The sequence below is a fragment of the Clavelina lepadiformis genome, chromosome 9 (assembly GCF_947623445.1).
Source record: "Clavelina lepadiformis chromosome 9, kaClaLepa1.1, whole genome shotgun sequence".
NCBI classification, from domain to species: Eukaryota; Metazoa; Chordata; class Ascidiacea; order Aplousobranchia; family Clavelinidae; genus Clavelina; species Clavelina lepadiformis.
The window spans coordinates 1,054,906-1,076,201 of NC_135248.1; the positions used below are offsets into that span (position 1 = coordinate 1,054,906).

Below are 21,296 nucleotides of genomic sequence, written 5' to 3' on the forward strand. Positions count from 1 at the left end.
TTAAGCCATTTGCTGTCAGGCCGAACAATACACGAAAGGTGAATATTGATTAGGCAAAAGCTAAAATAGGCTTAGGCTAAGGCTAATAGGCACAGGCTTAGTTGGTTTAGCTACCAAAGTGTGAAGGAAGAAATATCTGGCAAAATTAAAAGTATCAGAACTGTAGCTTTTATGTTTTTGAGCGGTTTTAAGTTAACCACAGGCACATTTAAGCGGAAAATGATTAACGCAATGCTAATAGCATGTTTGCCATTAAGCAACACCCCAATTCTAAAACACGTTTTAAATTCTGAATTCATTCCGCATTCCAGTACCTAATCGAGCATGAAAATCCGCTTTGTGTTTGCTTTGCCTCTTGGACGACGTCACCATTGCAAAAACTGACGGTTTCGTAAGAAAGAAAAGTATGAAAAAGTTGGTTTGAATTCGATGATGAATCTACGTCAGACTGTTTTTCTAACTTTCACTTTGAAGTGAGGGCAAGTCCAAAACCAAGTTGGCTTTAAATCAAAGAGTAGCTGTCAGCAACTGATCATAATTTCGAACCAAAATGTTAACAGCACGACTCAATTGGACGTGCGAAAAGTCGTTCCAGCGATGCGAAATGTTTTCAGCTTTTTTGCCAATTTTTTATCATCAATGTATTTAAAGGATTGCATAAAAGTTGCAGAATTTACTTCAGGTATTTTGATATGTAACCTCTAAAAATCTTTCACCCACGACCCACAAGCGGTTGGTGTTCCAGTTATCCTCAACCTGTGTTTGCGCAAGCAACGATGCCGCATTATTTTGCGAGGGGCTGCAAAACTGACTTCTTATGGAAGGGGTGCGGACAGTGCAGTTAAGAACCACTTTGCCTACAGTCTGAGCTCTGGTTAAATCTGGGCTTTTTGCCCAGAATATAGGTCGCCGGTACAGGTAACTGACATCCGGTCTCATCTAAGTTTATTAAATTAAATCGATCATCTTATTCCGGTACCTGATTCTGCTTGTTGTTTGCTCATGACTTCTCATTCAATGCACAACCTCGTCAGCAACCAGCGAACATGTTATCAGTTATCTCCGTGATTTTTTACTATTACGTCACAATATCGCGTACGTGTCACCCCCTTTGCCCTTAAGAAATTGCTAAAACACTTTCATTCATTTATTATTAATGTTTTCTTAGTGTCGAGGCGGTTTGTAGTTTTCTGGCACTGTGCGTTGGACCAGCATCATGTACGCAGCCTCGCAGCTTTTTCTTCAACCTTTACGCCAAGTGACAGCAGCTACTTGTTCTGGAAAACGAACTTAATTTACCGGAAGTCTGGAGCGTTTTAATCGACGGGAACACGTCATCAGCCTTTTATTTCGCTCGATCCTGAGGGAATTAAGTCTTTATATCCACTAATTGGTTTTGTTAAAGCTCAAACATGGCTCATTTAAAGCCGGTGGAAGCCCCTGTAAGTTTGACTATTCCGAACAATATGAACGCTAGAAGATCTTCCTCGGTGCAGATGACCGCCAAACTCGCCGCACTTCGAGGGGAGAATTTCGGGAACGAAATCTGCTCGAAACCTAAAGATGCTGATGAAGAAAAGAAAAAGAACAAGCCAACCGTTCGTTTCATGAAGAAAAGTGGTAAATGCAATATACGACAGGTACGTCAAACAAACAAGCTAGCTCCGTTTAGAAATATCGGACCGTGCTGTGTCCACAAGGAAGATGAAAATCTCGATAGAATTATTGACTCGTTGTATCAACATCGTTAAAAACCTCCTTGGAAACGACGTTTGTTTAAGCGAACCTGTTCGACATTTTAGAACCATATACATTATACAGCTCAGTTATAGCTTTTCGTACATTTATCTGGACTAACCTTTTGTTCATGGATTTTGTGATCTATTTTTAAATATAGTTTTAAACAATGCACCGGGTATTGTAGCAACAAGCACAACACACAAGCTTTGAAAAAAAGTCGGGTCTATGTAGAAGTGTTACCGTTACAAAATTAAACGATGTTTAACTCTTTTTATTTCCTGAAGGATGCTGCGGAAATACGTAAACGTTACCTTCGCGATCTTTTCACGACGTTGGTTGATATGAGTTGGAAAAATAATCTCATCTTCTACATCTCAACTTATTTATGCACTTGGTCCTTGCTTGGCTTTGTCTGGTACTGCATTGCCTGGATAAGGTCAGACTTGTTTGTTTTCTATGGACATTGTGAGGGGGCAAACAAATAAAACATAATTGATTAGAATAACGAAATTTTCTTTTATCATAACGATGGTGCATATGCATTGAATGCAGATTCGTTATTGCAAAAGCCATTTTCTGTTCAACTTCCCTACACTGTAATATTCATTGCAAAACACTTTTATATAATTCCATTGTACATGTTATATTATGTCTATGTAATACAGCGTGAAATTAGTTTGTTTGTGGAACAATGACTGTCTTTCAAACAATAAACGATCGCTTAATTTATGGGCATGATTAGTATTTACAGCAGGGTAATTAAGAATGCTATAAATTTTTTATCACTCTTGGTCAAGTCGATTTTGCCTGCAATGTCCTTGCGTTCCACCAAAACCTGGTGTTTGCTATGAATTAGTCATGAACGCGGCAATATCTTGTCAAATGGGAGACCAAAATATCCCATACCTTGCTAATATGTCATAGAGAGCTACTTTGTTCTAACTATTTCTTTGATATGAAGTGAAATATTCAGTTAGCGACCTCTGGGAAATAGTTGCAATACAGTTTTGAGCATCTGATATCCTAATAACAACTCGTTTTCACGCAGAGGGGACTTGATTGAACCGCCCGAAATGATCTCCGCAAATATCACCAACACAAGTCTTTCAACCAGCGCTCATCCATTCTACTCCCGCACCAACTGCGTGGACAACGTCTACTCATACACGACGGCTTTTCTTTTCTATCTCGAAACTGAGACCAGCTTGGGTTATGGAAAGCGCGCCATAACTGATAGATGCCCAGAAGCAGTTATCCTCTTTGTTATTCAGGTAAAAAAAGGAACGATTGAACTTTTCTATATTAAAAATAAGAATTTTTTAGTACAGCGGAGATAAAAGTTGGTTAAATGAGTTATTATGACAAAATATTTTGTGGCAAAATTCAATAATAAGTCATTTCGTACTGGCAAAGAATGCCCGATTTTGGCTGTCCCCAACTATGCCCAACATCGCCATCTTACAACGTGGACAATTCCTTTAATATTTAATATTGAATGATAATAGTTTAATCTCTTTTGCTTGAAAATAAGGACATTTAACCACATGTAAAACTTCGTAAAATCATTTAACCTGTCTCTGACAAGATTGATTTGATAAATCGCTACTCTAGCAGCAAATAAATGTTGTGTGGACAATATTCAAGTATTCTGAAAACATGCCCATGTTAAAACGTCAAAATTTCTGTTTTGTCTTCCGGCACCCCGCCTTCTTCCATAAATAGCATTGCTCTTAAATTACTTTCAACGAATTCATGAGGCAAAAATTTCACCTTGGTACTTTTTGCAAAAAAAGAAAACGAATGCGACGGATTAAGTAACCGACTGGTTCTTTTAACTTCGCCCTAAACCTTTTAATTAAGCTAATTAGGTGGTAATTATAGTCTAAGATTATACTTTTGCCACCGCGATAAAATTAACTCTATTGGGAATGTGACGTCATAACTTTCCAATGCGAAGCTTGTTAGCAGCTGTCTAAGTGAACTATGGACGCCTCAACCTAAATACACTTCTGGTTTGTAGCTATGTTATATGACTTCGCTTTTTACTTGGATTTGTTGAAAGCTTACAAACAAAAATACACTAAAAATATGCTCAATTGGACGCTCATTGGTTAATTCAAGGTTGTCACATATCATCGTGCATCTACAGCATATAACAAGCAATTTGTGATGTATTACTGAGAAGAATATCACAAGCTATGGTCATTTTCAAAGCATTGCGGGCTGAAACCGATTCCATAGTACCAAAGAGATTCTTTGTGTAACAAACTTTACCGTTGTACTCTGTAACTGATTCCCAGCACGACCATTTCATTCATTCAACTGGAAAATACAAATTGATCAGGTCGTTAAAATGCGCACCACAATCTTTGAAGGCCAGTTCGTTTAAAAACTTATGTGATGATAAAGAACCTTAATTGGAAAATCCGTCCGTGAATCCGGAAGTATAAGCTAAATAAGTTTTACAACAATACCCAGTTTTACATAGCGTTTTAAGAACAAATAATAATGTTACAATAAGGATCTATGTTAAGTGTTTGATGACAATTTTAACTTGGAAAAATAAAATTAACAAGTTGCAATTGCAAATTTGTTCAAACAAACAGACCGCAACCTGCCAAATGATATCTCCATATCCGCCTAAAATCGCGATCTGGTCTGTTCTGACGTCATAGCATCGACGGCAACCAGACATTTCGGCTCAGCTTAAAAAAAGGATGTCGCGACAAATTGAAAATTTTATAACTGAATGTCTTTGTTATAACGTCACCAATTTTTAAAAGCTTAGCGTATTTGTACCCAGTAGTAAAACGTTTTCAAATCAAGCAAAAACATTTTGTTTCCCTACGGTTATAATTTAAGCTTCAGCATTGTCATTGATTTCTAAACATATCATCCTTTGAAATGAATATAAGACAAAACTGAAAGTAGTAAGTAGACGAGTTTGTCTAAATTTTGAGGTAATTTTTTCAATACTTGCAAATTCGAATCAAATCCCAGCATGTTGTTAAAGCCGCCTTTGCACATGCTACTTGCGTACATTCGATTATTTGAATATATTCTATGAGTTCTAATCTAATTTGGTTACTATTTTGTGGTAGGCCTTATTGACAGGCATCTTAGACGCGTTCATGGTCGGTTGTATTTTCATAAAAATCTCTCAACCGAAAAACCGAGCAGAAACCCTGGTGTTCAGCAAGCATTGTGTTCTTGCTCTCAGGGACGGAAATTATTGCTTAATGTTTCGGTAAGCTTATGGATTAACTTGTCTGTTTTTTGTTTTTACATATTACTAAATTAATGCATGTATGTACTTGTATATATATTCATGTACATGCAAATACGCAGTGTACATGGCACAGTCGTACGCACTAGGGTTGGAAAACTTGGTCTGTTGATTGCCGTTAGCGGCTAATAGCTCTTAGCGTCTGAAGGTTTTGTTAGCGATTAGCCGAAAACGTACATCCAGGAGAGATTTTGGATCAAAACTTTTGATAATATATTGGTTCATGTAAAGTTGCTGCTCTGTTAATAATTACAATGGGACATGACAATTAGCGACTATGGCAGTTAATCGACGGCTAACGGCTAAAAAAACCCAGCTAAATTCCTAGCCCTAGCACGCACACAGCTCTTATAACCATTTCACTTTAAATTACAAATATTTTGCGAATTAGTAATAAATGCATAAAATAAAAGGAACCAAATCCACGTCCGTTTGTGACAATACATTTGCCCCCCCCCTCCCACGCAAACACTCAAAGCAATGTCTGAACTCTGTTTCTGTAGTTGTGTATGATTTGTTTGGTTGTTCACGATCTACATTTCAAGCGAATCCATTCTCAAAGATGGGTTAATTGGTATTCAGTGTAGGAAATCTACGTAATTCTCTCATCGTGCAAAGTCGCATTCGAGCAAAACACGTACAATCTCGAACAACTAAAGAAGGAGAATTTATCGGATTGCACCAAGTTGACATCAACGTCGGATTCGATACAGGTTTTGTATCCTACAATATGGCACACTTCGACTAACCTGAAATTTACATAATTTTTAACGTTGCATTATATGCTACCAGGAGCCGACAATTTGTTTTTGGTGACGCCATTAATTATTTGTCACGAAATCAATGAGAAAAGTCCTTTTTATTCGATGTCAGCGGAGAAACTTCGCAAGGAACCGTTTGAAATCATCGCAATTCTCGAAGGAACGATAGAAAGCACAGGTGGCCACAAATATTGTTTTGTCTGAGTTCCCGATCTTCTATACCTTAAAAATCTAAAAATTGGTCGTCGTGTAATAATGTTGGTCCTCAAACGGATGATTTTTTATTCAATTGCTATTACTCCAACCAGCACTGATTTAAAACTTTGAATGTTAGAAGAAGCGTCTTATTGGTAATGTGCAGTAGATAACAGTTGTAAGAAGACGTTTTTCAAAAGAAGTCGATTAAAAGGCGTTCCATCAATAGCAATCTAATTGAGTTAGGAATCGACCGGAATTGATTAAACGTCGCCTAAGTAATCCCACGAGAAGGCCTGATCTAAAAAGGTACAAAATTTTACTACAGCGCTTTAAGTATTTATGGTGACCCACAGAAACGTGAAGCATTAACGTTTCAAAGATAGGTTACCATGTCAACGTGTGCTTTAGAAATATGTCCATTTCAAATAAACGAAACGCATCGAATATATCATTGAAATTTTGGCAAGAATCGGTTTATTGGAAATATACGGTTGTTGCTCGAAATTGGAGATATATCGTTTTTGTCGCTAAAGTAAAACTCCGAAGTTAAAATTTTTAGAGCTGGTTTTGCTCTGGGAAGAAAGTGTCAATAAGGCTTTGTTATGTGATAATACTTCACCTCGATATAATGTCCACAGACGTACACGACAGTAGCCTTCTGTAGTGGTTTGAGCCGTGCTATTTACCAATTAGTTATTGTCGCATTAAAGTAGTGTTTTGCATTTTCACCAATTGGTTGTTGTCACCTATCAACCAAAAAAACGAAATCAATATACAGTGTACAGTGGATTGATTTATTATGATTTTTTTTGTTGTCATGAAGGGATGATTTGCCAAGCGCGAACATCATATCTAAACGACGAAATTCTTTGGGGTCACCGTTTTGTTTCAATAGTTTCTGACGGGCCAGGACATTTCGACGTCGATCATTCCGAATTCCACTCAACGTACGAGGTATAGGGCAAGTTTTATTACAAAGTTTTGCAGCGACTACGTAGGTTACGATGTTCTAGAAGACGTCAAGCAAAACACCATCGGTACACTTATAACTTATCGTTGTGAACTTTGTAACTAACTTGTAACTTGTCTGTCGTTTGTTTGATTTAAAAAAAATTGTAAACATGTTTCTTGAGGTTTCAATGCCCGGAGTAAGTACGGAAGAATATGAAAATACTAAACATCAGCAAAATGGCGGACACACTTCTCCTCCCTGCCTGAACAATGGACTAAGTTTGCGGAAAGATCTTTTGAACAGACAGCAGTTGCACAAAAACACCGCCATCACCGTTGACGAAATCAGCGGCAGAAAGTTCGTTCCTGACTCGCAATCTTTCAAGATAAACTCATCCGCCAGGAGGACTTTGTCGGATGCAAATGTGGCTGCTGCGAAATCCCCAGAAGAGCAAAGAGTTTTGATAAACAGCGACAGTGTGCAGCGTCGCAATAATACCAGCCGTGATGATGTAACAGAAAGTCGCTAGAATGTTAGAAATTGCAATCGTAATTTAGTCAAAGATCTGATTGTCTTTTGATACAAAATAAATGGAGATTATTTACTACTTTACGAAGTGTAACTCTGAAATCTTGTGCACTAAAATAATTAATTCGTTCAAAAAAGTATTAAAAGCAAATGGCACTTGCGCTTGGAAAATTAATTCTAACTTTAACTAAAACTTCACCTGTTTTCTATGTAATCATCAAACCTTGCAAACTTTGTTTCGCAATTTTCTCATAAAATTACGTTGTTTTTTTGCTGTGGTTTTGGCAATTTCTCATAAGTTGTTTTGTTTCTGTACTGATATGTTTTATTTTAAAATTTAAGTGCAGTGCTTGTACATTTGCTTTGTTATTAATTTCGTTCAAATCTATTCATTATCAGGTAACTTCTGTGATGAGTTTCTTTATGTTTTAAGTAAATTGCAATGTAAATACTAAATACGCGGTATTGTGCACACAAGTGTCAAATTTCTACACATAACCAAGCACATATGTTGTCGTGCACCCTACTCATGATCATCGTTTCGCTTAAATCATCGCAATGACAATTATGAAGCCGACTACAAAACTTATTTTTCCTTGTACACTTGTCTGGAGGGTAAAAAAGGAAATTGCGTAATAAGTAAACGTTTGCGTCTACGCATTTGTAGTTTATGATTCCGAAATGTAATTGTAATTTTGTATACCATGTAGAATCAATTTTAATAGAAATCATAAATATTTTGCGTCACCACGTTTTATGGCCAAGTATCTTTCAATAAGATCGCTTGGAGCTGCCTTTATTAAAATCTCCCGATGTATTTTGCTGTGTTTAATCCTGTATTGACCATAAATTAAATCAATAAGTTGACGCCGAATTGGCTCGTTTTCCGCCTGTGGTTTTGTCATGTGGTTCTTGTTTTTTCATATTAGCCTACTAGAAATGATTTATATCTGCCAACTGCAATGTATTATTTATCTTGGTTGTTCATCAGGATTCAGTACAACAATTAAATACGTTGAGCCAACCTAACCTAACTAGACAGGGTGGTATCTGCAATGGTGAAGTACATTTCTTTTTGGTAGTAAGTTTAGTTTTTCTTTCAGTTACTCCATTATCAAAACGTTAAATAATAGGCTAGCTATCAACATGATAATGTTTTGTTTGATTTCTATGAGTGAAAGTTGTTTTTACGGAATTATCCAAAAGTTAACTGAGAAGAGCCAGCTTGAAAATTTAATAAAATCAGAAAGAATATTAAAAACTAGTTTGATTTCTATGATTGACCTTTGCTGTATGAGGGGACTCACCCAAACAAGTTCTTAGATTTTGTCCTTTGCTGATTTTCGTGCAGAGGGAAGTTGTTGACGTGGTTAGTAAAAGCTGGACGTCCGGATGTACTGGAGGTACCTACAAGTTGAACAAGTATGTATGAATGAACAGTAGGTATGAACAAGTTCGCGGTAGACTGGAATTAGCCGGTTATTTAATCTCCAACATCCGGATCCGGCCATAAAAAACGAAGATGAACTGCAGCGAACCGTAACTGAAGGCAACAAGCACAAATAATAGCTTAGAAAATAACCTTTAGGTTTCATTCTTTCAGTTTTCTACACTCTCAGAATCACTCACTCACAAAATCTGGGTATAAACATGCTCAGAGCTGGAGTTTGACAAAAGCAGGAAGATATTTGATACATACTGTTAACAACTAGTCAACTAGGCCTACCAGTTCTTCATCTCATGACCTATTTTATCGCAAGTAGGTTACACCGCCTGTTATTTAAAATTGGCTGTTTTGAAAAAGCGCTTGCTTTTGCGTAGCCTACTGACTGCTGGCCATGGTATAGTCTAGGCTCAGGCTATATTAAGCTGACTAGCGAATACTTTGGTTGCAGTTACAGCTCTACACAACCCACTGGAAAGAATGGCAGTTTTTGATGAGACATGTTGCTGGCAAACTCAAAGCTTCAATTTCTTTTATTTATTTTAAATTAGCGTTTAGACATCATCCTTTGCCTGGTTTGTTTATTATTAATTGGCGTGAACATGTGGAAGTTACGTGTATATCCGTCACATCCGTGCACATTGATGAGTTTGATGCATAATTGTAGCAGAATATTCTCTAGATGGGTTGCCAGTCTGCCAGTCTGCCAGCCTGGACCAAAATTTCATAGTGATAGCGTTAGTGAGCAGCCTGTATGGAAAGTTTGATATGCTTTGATGTTTGATGTGATACGCTGAAGGTCTCTGGCATGACGTTATCATTAAGTCATATACGTGCGTTGATGAATCAGGTCACGTTTATTTACACACTGTCATATTGGAATCAAGTTTTGCGGGATTGTTTTGTTATAACTCTTCCATTCAGCTCTTCAATTGGGAGAACATAAATAGAAGAGACTGGATGAATCTTGTGTGAATGCATTGTCACATTTTCTACAATGAGACATTGATTACGAAGGTGACTTTCGACTTAAGTCGGCGCTTCTTACCTGCTGTTTAGGTAGCTCATGTTTGTTTTATTTCGACATAAATATGTGTCTTGAGATTTGTTTTTCAGTGAAAAACGAAAATATTTTTTAATTGTTTTGTAAGTATGGTCTTGTGTAAGTCTTTGGTCTTTTTAAGTATAACTTGTGTGTAGTTGATTATGTTTAGGTGTTAATTTATATTTTGTATTTAAAAATGGGATTATATGCCGCTGTCAAGGCAATTCAGCGTTATTCGATAACGCATATATTGCTGGCTTACATATTCCTCACTAGTGGATTGATTGTGAACGTTATTCAGCTGCTGACCTTACCCCTCTGGTATCTTGGATTTAAGGGACTTTACAGAACTTGTATAATCAATTTAAACTACTTGAGCTGGTGCTGTAAGTAATGATATGATAAATAGCAATTGTTTATACAAAATATTCATAGCGTTATGATTTACAACCTAAATTTAATGTAAATTTTATTTTGCAGTTTTTTTTGTTTTTTTTAGTTCACCAATCCACTTTTTTAATGAACATAAAAGTTTATATTTAATGAATTTATATCTACACTAGGGATGTGCAAAGTCTGAATATTTCCCTCGAATATCGGATCAAATCGAATCGAATATTTCCCTCGACAAATCTAAATATTTTTCTCGAAAATATTTGTGGGTTTTATTTTTATTTTCACTAATGCGTATTTTGTGGGTACATTCAGAACCAATTCTTTATTTTGTGCAAAGTAAAAGAAAACAACAACAAAATCTTTATGTTGTCAGTATAATGATGGGTTGGTTGATTCAGTCTAAGCATGATTTGTTTGCCAGATAATTTGATCCTATGCAAAAGTGAAGACCGTTGATTCAGATAATATGAAAATGTATTGCTGCTGTTTCCATGAATCTTAATCTTTTTCCACTTTGCCACTTCCCTGGGTTGTTAAACTATCAGGAAATTTATTGTTTTGCTTTGCCTGCTGCAGTTGAGACAAACAATTCTATAAGTTGTACTTGTTTGGCTTAATAAGTTTTTTTATTTTATCATTTTAATTGTCTATACGTTTGGTTCATTAATATAGTATCAGCGACATTTTTTTCACTAATGTATAATCCACTATTTAATGTTACAGTAATACCTGGCATTGCTCAATGGTGGGCAGGCATCGATGTGTACCTCTACGTGAGACCGGATGACCACAAGTTGTTTGGGAAGGAGAACATGATATCTGTTATGAACCATTCTGGCCAGCTGGATTGGGTCATAAGTTGGGTGCTCTCCGATTATTGCAAGATTCTTGGGGTTACGTTCAGATCTTTTTTGTTTTCCTCTGTTGATTGATGATTTAAAAAATTTGCGTAAATGTCCTGTAGTTTCGTCAAACTTGTAAATGGAAAATAAGTTGTTCAATATGGTAGTTGATCAACTGAGTGACAGTTCATTTGAGTGACACATTGGTAATTACTGTTCAAAGTACAGTAATGGGTTAGGGTGAGGGTTAGGGTGAATTATGTCACGCGAATGAATAATTTGTGTCATAATTATGTCACTCGAATACTGTCACTCAAATGAACTGTCACTCAGATGATAAACACCCGTTCAATGTTTATGATTGATGAGTTTAAATACGTGCATTCACCTATCTTGACAGAATGCCAAGTGTGTGGTAAAGAATGCACTGAAATATATTCCCATTCTTGGATGGAGTTTTTGGTTGTCTGAATATGTTTTTCTTTATCGCAATCTCGAGAAAGATCGACAAAAGTTTAACGACGCTTTTAAGAATTTGTCAACATTTTCGCAAAAATTTTGGGTGAGACATTTTAATGTTAGTTGGTGCAGACATGTAAATTAAACCTGCATCTTGTAACAGATATTTTTATTCACGGAATCTTACTGTTTACAAAAAAGTATGATATATCTATGCAGAGCGTGTTCTCAGTTACAGGGTATGAATTTACACAAAAAAGATAAAAGGACAAACAAATTTAATTTTATTATCACGCATTTTTCTTCTATTGTTAATGACCTTTTCCTATTTCAGTTTTTGCTCTTTCCCGAGGGAACTCGATTTACTCCTGAGAAACACAAAAAAAGCGTCGAATTTGCCACGAAAAATGGTTTGAAGCCTCTTAATCATCTTCTGTTGCCGAGAACAAAAGGATTTGTTTTGATCGCAAAAGGGCTGAGGAATTATGGTGAGGTTAAACTAGAACTTTAAAATGTCAGCCCGTAAATGCAATGAATAAGCAGCTACGTCACAATTTGCTTCCTGTGCTTAGTCATGCCGCACTGTCATCGTAATACAGTTGAATCTGATAGTGAAGCTTGTTCCCATTGCAATGATTTATGCAAAGGATTCGAAATTTGGGCAAGCCCACGAAACTGAAAAGAATCAAACAAAAAATCCATTCATAATAAAATAAATTGCTTTGCAGTGACAAAACCTCAACAAGTTGAAGTCGTGCGAAGACTCAAGGATAAATATTTAAATTTTGTACCAGAACGGAATATACCCAGTAGAATGGAACCATACCAGAACTGAATAAAATAGTTATATTGTGTCTTTGGTTAGACACGTGGTGGCACTTTTCCCTTGCATATACCAATGGTTTGATCGACTGAGAATGTTTTTTGCTTCAGTTGATGCATTTTACGACGCAACTGTTTGTTTCCGTGGTGGAGAAGGAACGTTCATCAACATGCTTGAAGGTAGACCGTGTGTTGTTGATTTACTCATCAATCGATCTCCTATAGCTGATGTACCGGTCGACGACGAGAAATGTGCTCAGTATATATATGATGTCTATTACGAGAAGGTAAGTTTGAAAAAAATCGCTTAGTTTTGCGCGAGACATCAATCAAGAAAGCACACATATGACTTCATCCTTCATGACTTGCCATCTTTATCTTGATTAAAATTTTATGCTCGTTGCAGATAGACTACGACGTTCATTAAAGTATTAACATTAGATTATGTTGAAATCTGGTATCTTTTCATACATTTTGTGTTTGCTAGCAAGCATCAAGCAATAAACATTCTGTGATTAATTAATCAACTCATTTTCTTTAGGATAATCTGTGTAATCACCATAAGAAGCATAACACGTTCCCGATTGGAGACGTGAAATATCCCCGATACAAGGATTATGTCCAACTGAAGATTCACAAGAATTATTTGTAGGTTTATTTCAGTTCTTCTGTTTTCTTATTCGCTTCCTCCCGAGTTTGTCTCCACTTCCATTTAGCAGTTACACAGATTCCAAGCAGTAATTTGAGGGATTGAGTGTATCAGGGGTCCCCAAACTTTTGGACCAGGGGCTACAAAACAAAATGGTGAGGGTCTGAGGGAACCTGGCCATCCAAATAAAAACAGTACGTTGTGAGGTCATAATGCATTTTGTTGTTATTTTTGTCCTGGTTAGTGGTTTGAAAAGTATGTCTTTGTCCTATATGCTTTATTGTGATTGGTCCAAACTTCAAGGGAATACTCCTCTTCTGTTATCATTTTCACGATTTTATTTGGCATAATTTTCCACTGGAGGGCCGTGACATCTCCTGCTGACAACCTAAGAATGTTGGACCAAGCTGAGTTAAAATCGTAATAAAATTGACCAGAAAGCTTTGATAATTAATCCTATCACGTTGGCAATATCGCGGGCTCCTTTGTAAGGACAACTCAATATTGCAGTCTGGGCCGCCTTTTGGGCTTTATATAAGTCTGTAGGATTGTGCTGTGACAACCATTGGTGAATGGTCCCATATTTCAAGTGAATTTATTGTAAAATTTTTATGGTGATCTAAGCATTTGCGGAAAATTTGATTTGAAGACTATTAGTATTCAATAAAGCCAAATATATTGCTTAATTCTTAGATATTAAGATTTTTATTTTGTGCTTTAAACTTACACAGCACATGTCCATATGAGCATTCAGTTTATTATGCTTGCATTTCAGGTCATTGTGTTTGCTCGTGTTTTGGAGCATAGTTTGTACATCTCTGCTGGCCTACTATGCTACGTCCACCCTACTGTATGGGTCGTGGATACAAATAGCAATCTTTACTGGTTTGGTTTTGCTGGGTAAGTTTTGAAACCAGAGTTGGGAAGTAGAAAATATTCGAGCTGTGAAGGTAACATCGGGAGTGATTTTAATGATACAAGTATTTTGTGCATTCGCTTATCTAAAGTTAACTGTGTTTTATTCCAAATTATCTGAATATCCCGTAATAACATAAACGTATTTCACGTGATATATGATGTTTATGCTTGACAAAAATTGCAGTCACAATCGTCTATTTCTTGATGATCAATACCACAAAAACAAAACCATTGAAACGAAAGTCGACGTAAAGTTTCCACTATTTATGAATGGAATATTCATATTTGAATTTCTGTGCTATCTGTGATGAAACTGTTAATTCGAAGATTTTAATGAAATAAGGAATGTGCTTGCTTGATTAAGTGTAAGTGATCAAATACCACCAGGGACTTGTTGACCTGAATGTCAACCATGGTGCCCTAATAATGCAAAATGTGAAATGATTTTGCCAGTCTGTGTTTGAAATTTAGTTTATGTTGATTTATGTTTTGAAATTTTTTGGTACATGACAGCTTTGTTTTTCATCTATTATTATGCAACAGACCTCATTTTGGCAATAATTTGAATATTACTATGATGTACTCTCATTTAAAAGGTTTATTTATGATTGTTTTTGGTTTATTGTCTCTGTTCGTGTCTTGAATCTTACTTTGGATAAAATGCACTTTGCTCATGATGGAAAGAACGTGCATCATATACACTGCGTATCAGGGGATTATCTTCATGTGGGTGTGAATGGTTTAGGTTTAGGCTTTAAGCTCTCACAGGAATCATCATTCCGTTTACTTGTTGCACACCTTGCAGTCCTAATTTGGCATCAGATTCTATAAAAGTAAAAAGCCCCAAATACGTGAACCATTGTGACATGTTGTTATGTAGAAGTTGCCATCAATCGGTCGATGTGTTCCACGCTTGAAATTTTATGCCATTTTTTACAATTTTAATTAATTGCAGTTTTAATAACAAGGTGTCCAATCATTTTTAACATGTCAATTTTAACAGCGACCATTTTAATGCTTTTAATTGGAAGTTAGTTTGTGCAAAAAGGCGTTGGTGTAGTAAGAAATTATTCAGGAAAATGTATTAACCTACGGTGAAACCTGAATGAAAATTACTGGTATTACTTATTTGTAATGATTCTTGTTATTTAGTAGCCTTGAAAGAAAAGTGGTGTTTCCGTAATTAATGTTTCTTGCCGAATTGTTCAAACATCTGGACATAATCCCTTTGTCAGACCATGACCTATATGTGTAACCAGCTGTTTAGTTGGTCCAGATGTGGGCTTACAATATGATGACCTTGATAAGACGATGCATTTTATCTTGTTGCGTCTGTTCTGTCGCATTTCAATCCTCCTGTAACTTACATTGTGAAGAATTAAATGGTTTTTATCTGGTGCTAATGATTTCTGCACCGCAGCATGTGACAAGTTTTTGGGGCGCTTATGAAAAACGAAGCGATTATTTCACCGTATGTAGGTCACGCACTCTGTTGTTAAAGACAGGCGGTTGGGTTAGGAGAATGGGTATGCAGAAAGTTTATTTTAACCATTTAAAATTTTATTGGAGTTAGATTTAGTTTAGAAGGTATATTTAGGTTACTATATTATAACATTTAAGTTAATTAAAAAAAATTGTGAAAACTCTCCACGAACGCACGATTTTTTTTCAGTAAAATTGTGGCAGCCTATGAAAAATGTCGTGCTCATTAGAAGATAATTTCCATGTGAGCGAAGGCATATGCTGTAAGCTATAAACACTAACCGCATCATTTTCTCCACACATTTGTGGCTGTAAGCTAGGGAACAGATAAATAAGAAGTAATTGGAAGGGATACACGCTCTAGCATTCCTGCAGAGATGGAAATAGCCTTTGTTGTAATCTATTCAGTGAGTGATGAAACAATCTGACCGATAGTAACCGCCTTTTTTGCAAGATGTGACGTCACTTAAAAGCCCACGCGGGGCAAAGTCTAGGTTTGAAACGCAAATCGAAGCTCAAGTTGCCGCTTGGGCTGCAGGATCATACTCGTGGATTTTAGTGCTGTCACCTCAGACAAGCTTAAGGTACACACCAACCGTGGGATATAGGCTGTAGCTTAGTGATTTGAAACTAGTTTAAGAAGAGTTCGTGCTATTTGAAAGCCGACCTAAAACTCGATAGCCTGAGTATGAAAAGCCGTAGAAATTTCCCTTTGTGTGAAGCGTCGATTATTGATATATCGCACAGTTACCGTTAAGTTAAGAGCTTGTTAAAAGCGGAAGGTTTGTTAAAACCATAAAACCCATGTGCGCCCTGTGTTCACTGAAGCGTGAAAGGTCAATTTGCACAGCCAAGCCATTTGAAGAAAGTCATTTGTGCTTTGCTTTCAGTATATTGTGGTTCGTCATTAAAGTTTTAACGATAGGTACCTATGAGTTCCGTATAACCCGAAGCTATTTCTTTAACATTACTGGTATTAGAAGGCGATAACTTTCTAATTGCAGTTTGTGTCGCGTGGTATCAGCAATCGATCGTTGAAAGTGGGAACAGTAAATAAACTTCGACTTACCACAGCTGTAGGCTGTCAGTTTCCAGCTTTTAATTAATTCGAGAAAAGTGAAAGCATCTGTCAGTGGCAGTTAACCTTAAAATGTCTGAATTTTGAACATATGCTTATCTAAGTTTTATGAATGTAAACTACCTGGTTATAGTACCGGTGCGTCAATTGTTTTGCCTTTTGCAGTTCGTCATTTACTAACCATGGCTGCTGGTGATATCATTGGCTCAATCAAATCTAATTTTATAACGCATATATTGCTGGCTTACATATTACTCATCAGCGGATTCACTGTAAACTTTATTCAGCTGCTGACCGTGCCGCTATGGTATCTTGGATATAAAGGACTTTACAGAACTTGTATAATCAACTTGAATTACTTGATATGGTGCTGTAAGTATTGTTATGATGATTATATGCAACGTTGCTGGCTTTACATGGGGCCCTATACACTAGGCGAGTCTGGAAACAATTTTACGTGGTTTGTCTGTAGTAGGGGTGTAGTTAACGCACTATTAAACCTTTCCCAATGAAACCAGTACGTGACAATTTTCTTTTCAAAGTCTAACAATCGAAGCGTAAACTACTCCGGAAGTAATGAAGCATGACGTTTTTGATTTATTCTTGAACAACGTCACTTATGCATTGCGTATTCGAAGGTTGGGCGTGTGCTTCAATTCATTGATTGTTTACCGATCCACTTGATTCTAATCGTGAGTCAACTGGGCGTTTAATGGCATCGGCGCAGTTGTAAGTTAGTTAATATTTTACCCAGAAAATTGTGCCACCAGTTCACTACATTGATTGATTTATTGAATAACATAAAACTCAATCCTGATCACAAAACTGCACTTTGGAAATTAATGGACGGGTAACGATCGTCACAGTTTTTTCTTAAACTGTTTTCGTACGAACGCCGGCACGTCGTAGCACACTGCAGCATAATTTAGCGTAATGAACCCGATGAACTAGAATTAAGTACCGTCACTAATTGGAACACCAAAATATGAAGACTAATACCTGGAAATATCATCATAAAAACGACGTGAAAGCTTGTAACTCATTTGTAGCTGCAGAGTTGCGCACTCGCTTGATTGAGGTGTTTATTGTTGTGAGCAAGGTTAAATTTGTTCTAAGCTGGACTTTGGCCTCCGCTGTTTTATTTGTACCACCTTAAGACTACCTCTTGTACTAAGGGTTAAAGCAGCAGCCTCAGCTAGTTGTGTTGTTGTGCATTGCTGTGACGCATCACAAATGTTTACTGATTTGTTCAATTTTCCACTGCTTCCATGATAATTTCTACAACACCCTACGATCAAATGAATGTAAGAAAGCTTTCTAAGCAGTTTTCTTGAAACGCATTTCGCGCATTCCAAGTAGACATTTTGCAAAGGTTGTTCTTGCAAAAACTTGTCGCAGCTATCGTATATCTCCGGTCTTCATAAGAATGTGCTATGATTGACTTCATTTCCTCCAACTAACGACATTCTTAGTGATAAGGTTGTCGCTTACGTCATCGATTTAAAGACCGACGTCACTATATTGAATAATTCATGACGTCATTATCTCGTTTGTTCCAGTAATACCAGGAGCGGCGCAATGGTGGGCTGATGCAGACATTTACATCCACGGACGACCAGAAGATTTTGACATGTTGGGAAAGGAAAACTCTATCGCTGTTCTCAATCACAGAGCAGAACTCGATTGGATCGTTAGTTGGGTTGTCGCTGAATACTGCAACATCCTAGGGGTAAGTATTTGTTATTTAGACTGGAAATTTTCTTAATAAGTTAATCGTCCGGGAAATGATTTGGTGACGCTGCTCTCTAAGCTCTGCCGTAAATGTACGCTGAAATGCATTGTACGGATACATACAAAAACGTCAAGTACGTTCCTGGTTAGTTGTGCTGTTAAATACAGTTTAAAACTAAAAAACGTTAATTCTTCTATTGTTTATTTTCTGCCGAATTTCAGTAAAATTACCAAGACCAGCGCCTCGTTTGTCTTAATGTAGTTTCGGTCTAGAAAGGTGACGTCACCGGTTGCCAGGAATGATTGAATTCTAGTCAATTTTCGAAAAAGTAGTCAAATGCCTCCGTAAACAGCGTTGCCGTCAGCTATCTTGCTTTATCCTTAATCGCGTAACTAATTCATTAACTTGAACTTGGAATGATCTCACTTGTCTTATTCCTACCCCAGAACGCCAAATGCATCGCGAAGAACGTGCTGCGGTACATACCAGTTATTGGATGGGCCTTCTGGTTTTCTGAGTATATCTTTCTTAAGAGAAAAATAGAAGAAGATCGCAAAAGACTCAATGCCGGGTTCAAAAACCTCTCCAGCTTCGAACAGCCTTTCTGGGTGAGGCATCCTTGTATTTGTATTTTTTTCTTTGGTTTTACACATCCACCAACGATCTCCAAGCGACGCGAGCCGGAAGATTATTTCTTTTTTCGATTCTCTTCTCGATAAGTATTCGCATTTTAATTGTAGTGTTGTAACGTGGTGATCTCATTGGAACCTTACGTGTTCAGATTCTCATCTTCTGCGAGGGAACCCGATTCACTCCAGAAAAACAAAAAACCAGCAACGAATTTGCCGTCAAGAACGGATTGCGACCTCTGAAGCATCACCTAGTGCCCAGGACCAAGGGGTTTACTTTGATCACTCAAGGTTTAAGAGAATCCGGTAAGTTATGCTTCCACCTCAAATTCTAAAACACTGTAGTATTTGTAGAATGAAGTTACTTTTAATTGCGTTCTTTGTTATTTAGTGGACATGCTTTATGACGCAACAGTATGTTTTCGTGGCGACGCTGAAAATTTGTCTGTCCGCGATCTGTTGAAAGGGAAACGATTTACCGCCGATTTTCTTGTCCGCCGGGTGTCGCTAGACGAGGTTCCTATTGCTGACGATGAATGCGGCCAGTACGTCCATGACATGTATCTTGAAAAGGTGGGTTTTTGTGAGGCCTTGTTGTTGAATGCTGCTTATATAGTCCTCTTCCGCGGTCACTATGGCATCCCGTGAGTTTCGGCTTTATCACGCAGGATGATTTGTGTGAATATCATATGAATCATGATAACTTTCCTTCTGGGGTCGCGAACACGAAGTATGAGAAGTTTATCAGCAAGAAGATCCCAAAAAATTACTGGTGAGTGCCATTATACTGAAAATAAAACCAACTTGTATTTCTGACTGAAAGGTGTCTAATTGCGTGGTTACACAGTGAAACGTGTCTGCCTTAAAATCACATTCACAAAGATCACAACATCCATAATTCTCGGTTGAGATCAACTCAACATTCTTCAATTTAAAACCTTTGTCGAAATCGCACTGTTGCTTGTACTGAGTTTCTCTCGGCCTGAGGGTTCAATTTTATATTCAATAGGTCTTTATTCTTCTTGATATTCTGGGCAATTGTATGCACCGTACCATTGGCCTATTTGACTTTCCTTACCTTGGTGTTCGGTTCGTGGACGCGAACGGCCATTTTCACAGCTTGTGTGTTGACAGGTGAGAAGCTATTTTGATAATCAGCCTTTTTTGAATATTCTAGTGTCGGTGCAAGGCGAACAACAGCACTGTTAGCGCTATAAACCCGAAGAGTTTTTCTTACACATACAACAGTTGCAAGCGCTCATAAGTGCAAACTTAAACCGCAGAAAACTAAACAGTTCAATTTATATTACAGTTATTCTCGCCTACAACGTTATGTTGGCAGCTACCAAGCCGCGGTCATCATACGGTTCTTAAATGACATCATTTTCTATCGCAATGTGTAATTTTCCTTTCAATTCTGTTGCTATTTAATCCATTTTAAATACATTATATACACCTTGTTTACCCTCATAAATTGTGTGATTCCTTTTGATTACTCTCAGGGTCTAGATATATGTTCTAATTTTTAGACAGAAAGACAGATACTTTTGAGTCATTTGTAAGGGAATTGCGGTGTTAGGCAGGTCAGCTGACATTTCAGCAAGAACTTTTACCTGGCAAAGTTAAAACATTTTGTGCACAAAATGCGAACTTAAATTGAGTATTTCCAATTTAATTGATGTTTCTTTTTCATTTTTAATAAGGTGTTTTATTAAAATCCAAATTTTGAGACAAAACCACTTGTTTGTTTTTCTGTGTAATAGGCTAGAACTGAAAATTGAAACAGAAATAAAGTTTAATTGGTATTGAGTACAAACAAACTTAATGTTGCATGAGACAAAACTTTAGTTACCACACTTTAAAATATAGCAAATATAGAATAGAGGGCAGGAAAAACGCCAAGATGAAATTTGTTTTAACTTTAATCTTTGTTCGGAGCGTCCCTGATTAAATTCTTCATCGCAATGCAGTAGCATGTGGTCTCAATGTCGTGGACAAAATTGTGTGCTTAGGTTATACAGTACTTGTAAGCCTACTGGAGTTATACAATGTCTTGCTGGAATATTGTCTAAATGTTACTTATTCATCTCAAGCAGCAACCTGAAAGATGATTCTGATACTTGACACAGTACGGTCCACTTTAAATTAATGTAATTTCAAGTTAGTTTAACTTTCTGACCAGTGATATTTGTTATTTATGCGCAATGTGTTGGCAATAATAAACAAACCCTACCAACAAAATCGCTGAATACAGTACTACTAACTACTCCCTGGTGTCCTCAGCGGCGAAATTCACTCAAGCGTGACTGAGTTTCTGCCTTGCGGTCTCCCCCTC

General features: G+C 37.0%; 2 protein-coding genes across 2 annotated transcripts; both read left to right on the top strand.

Moving 5' to 3' along the window:
• Positions 1 to 45: 45 nt before the first annotated feature.
• LOC143471101 (G protein-activated inward rectifier potassium channel 3-like) lies at positions 46 to 8,406 on the top strand. The gene is made up of 9 exons (XM_076969453.1): positions 46 to 918; positions 1,169 to 1,640; positions 2,025 to 2,176; positions 2,789 to 3,011; positions 4,842 to 4,987; positions 5,609 to 5,739; positions 5,819 to 5,965; positions 6,809 to 6,939; positions 7,119 to 8,406. The coding sequence occupies exons 2-9, from the start codon at positions 1,413 to 1,415 to the stop codon at positions 7,464 to 7,466; spliced, it is 1,506 nt and encodes a 501-aa protein (XP_076825568.1). The 5' UTR covers positions 46 to 918; positions 1,169 to 1,412; the 3' UTR covers positions 7,467 to 8,406.
• A 1,684-nt stretch (positions 8,407 to 10,090) lies between these two features.
• LOC143471181 (1-acyl-sn-glycerol-3-phosphate acyltransferase gamma-like) lies at positions 10,091 to 20,421 on the top strand. Its single transcript, XM_076969573.1, has 14 exons — positions 10,091 to 10,340; positions 11,074 to 11,243; positions 11,593 to 11,754; positions 11,986 to 12,139; positions 12,585 to 12,760; positions 13,015 to 13,121; positions 13,898 to 14,022; positions 18,160 to 18,329; positions 18,779 to 18,940; positions 19,114 to 19,267; positions 19,353 to 19,534; positions 19,630 to 19,733; positions 19,971 to 20,095; positions 20,274 to 20,421. Exons 1-14 carry the CDS (start codon positions 10,151 to 10,153, stop codon positions 20,333 to 20,335), a joined length of 2,043 nt encoding a protein of 680 aa, XP_076825688.1. The 5' UTR covers positions 10,091 to 10,150; the 3' UTR covers positions 20,336 to 20,421.
• Positions 20,422 to 21,296: the final 875 nt, after the last annotated feature.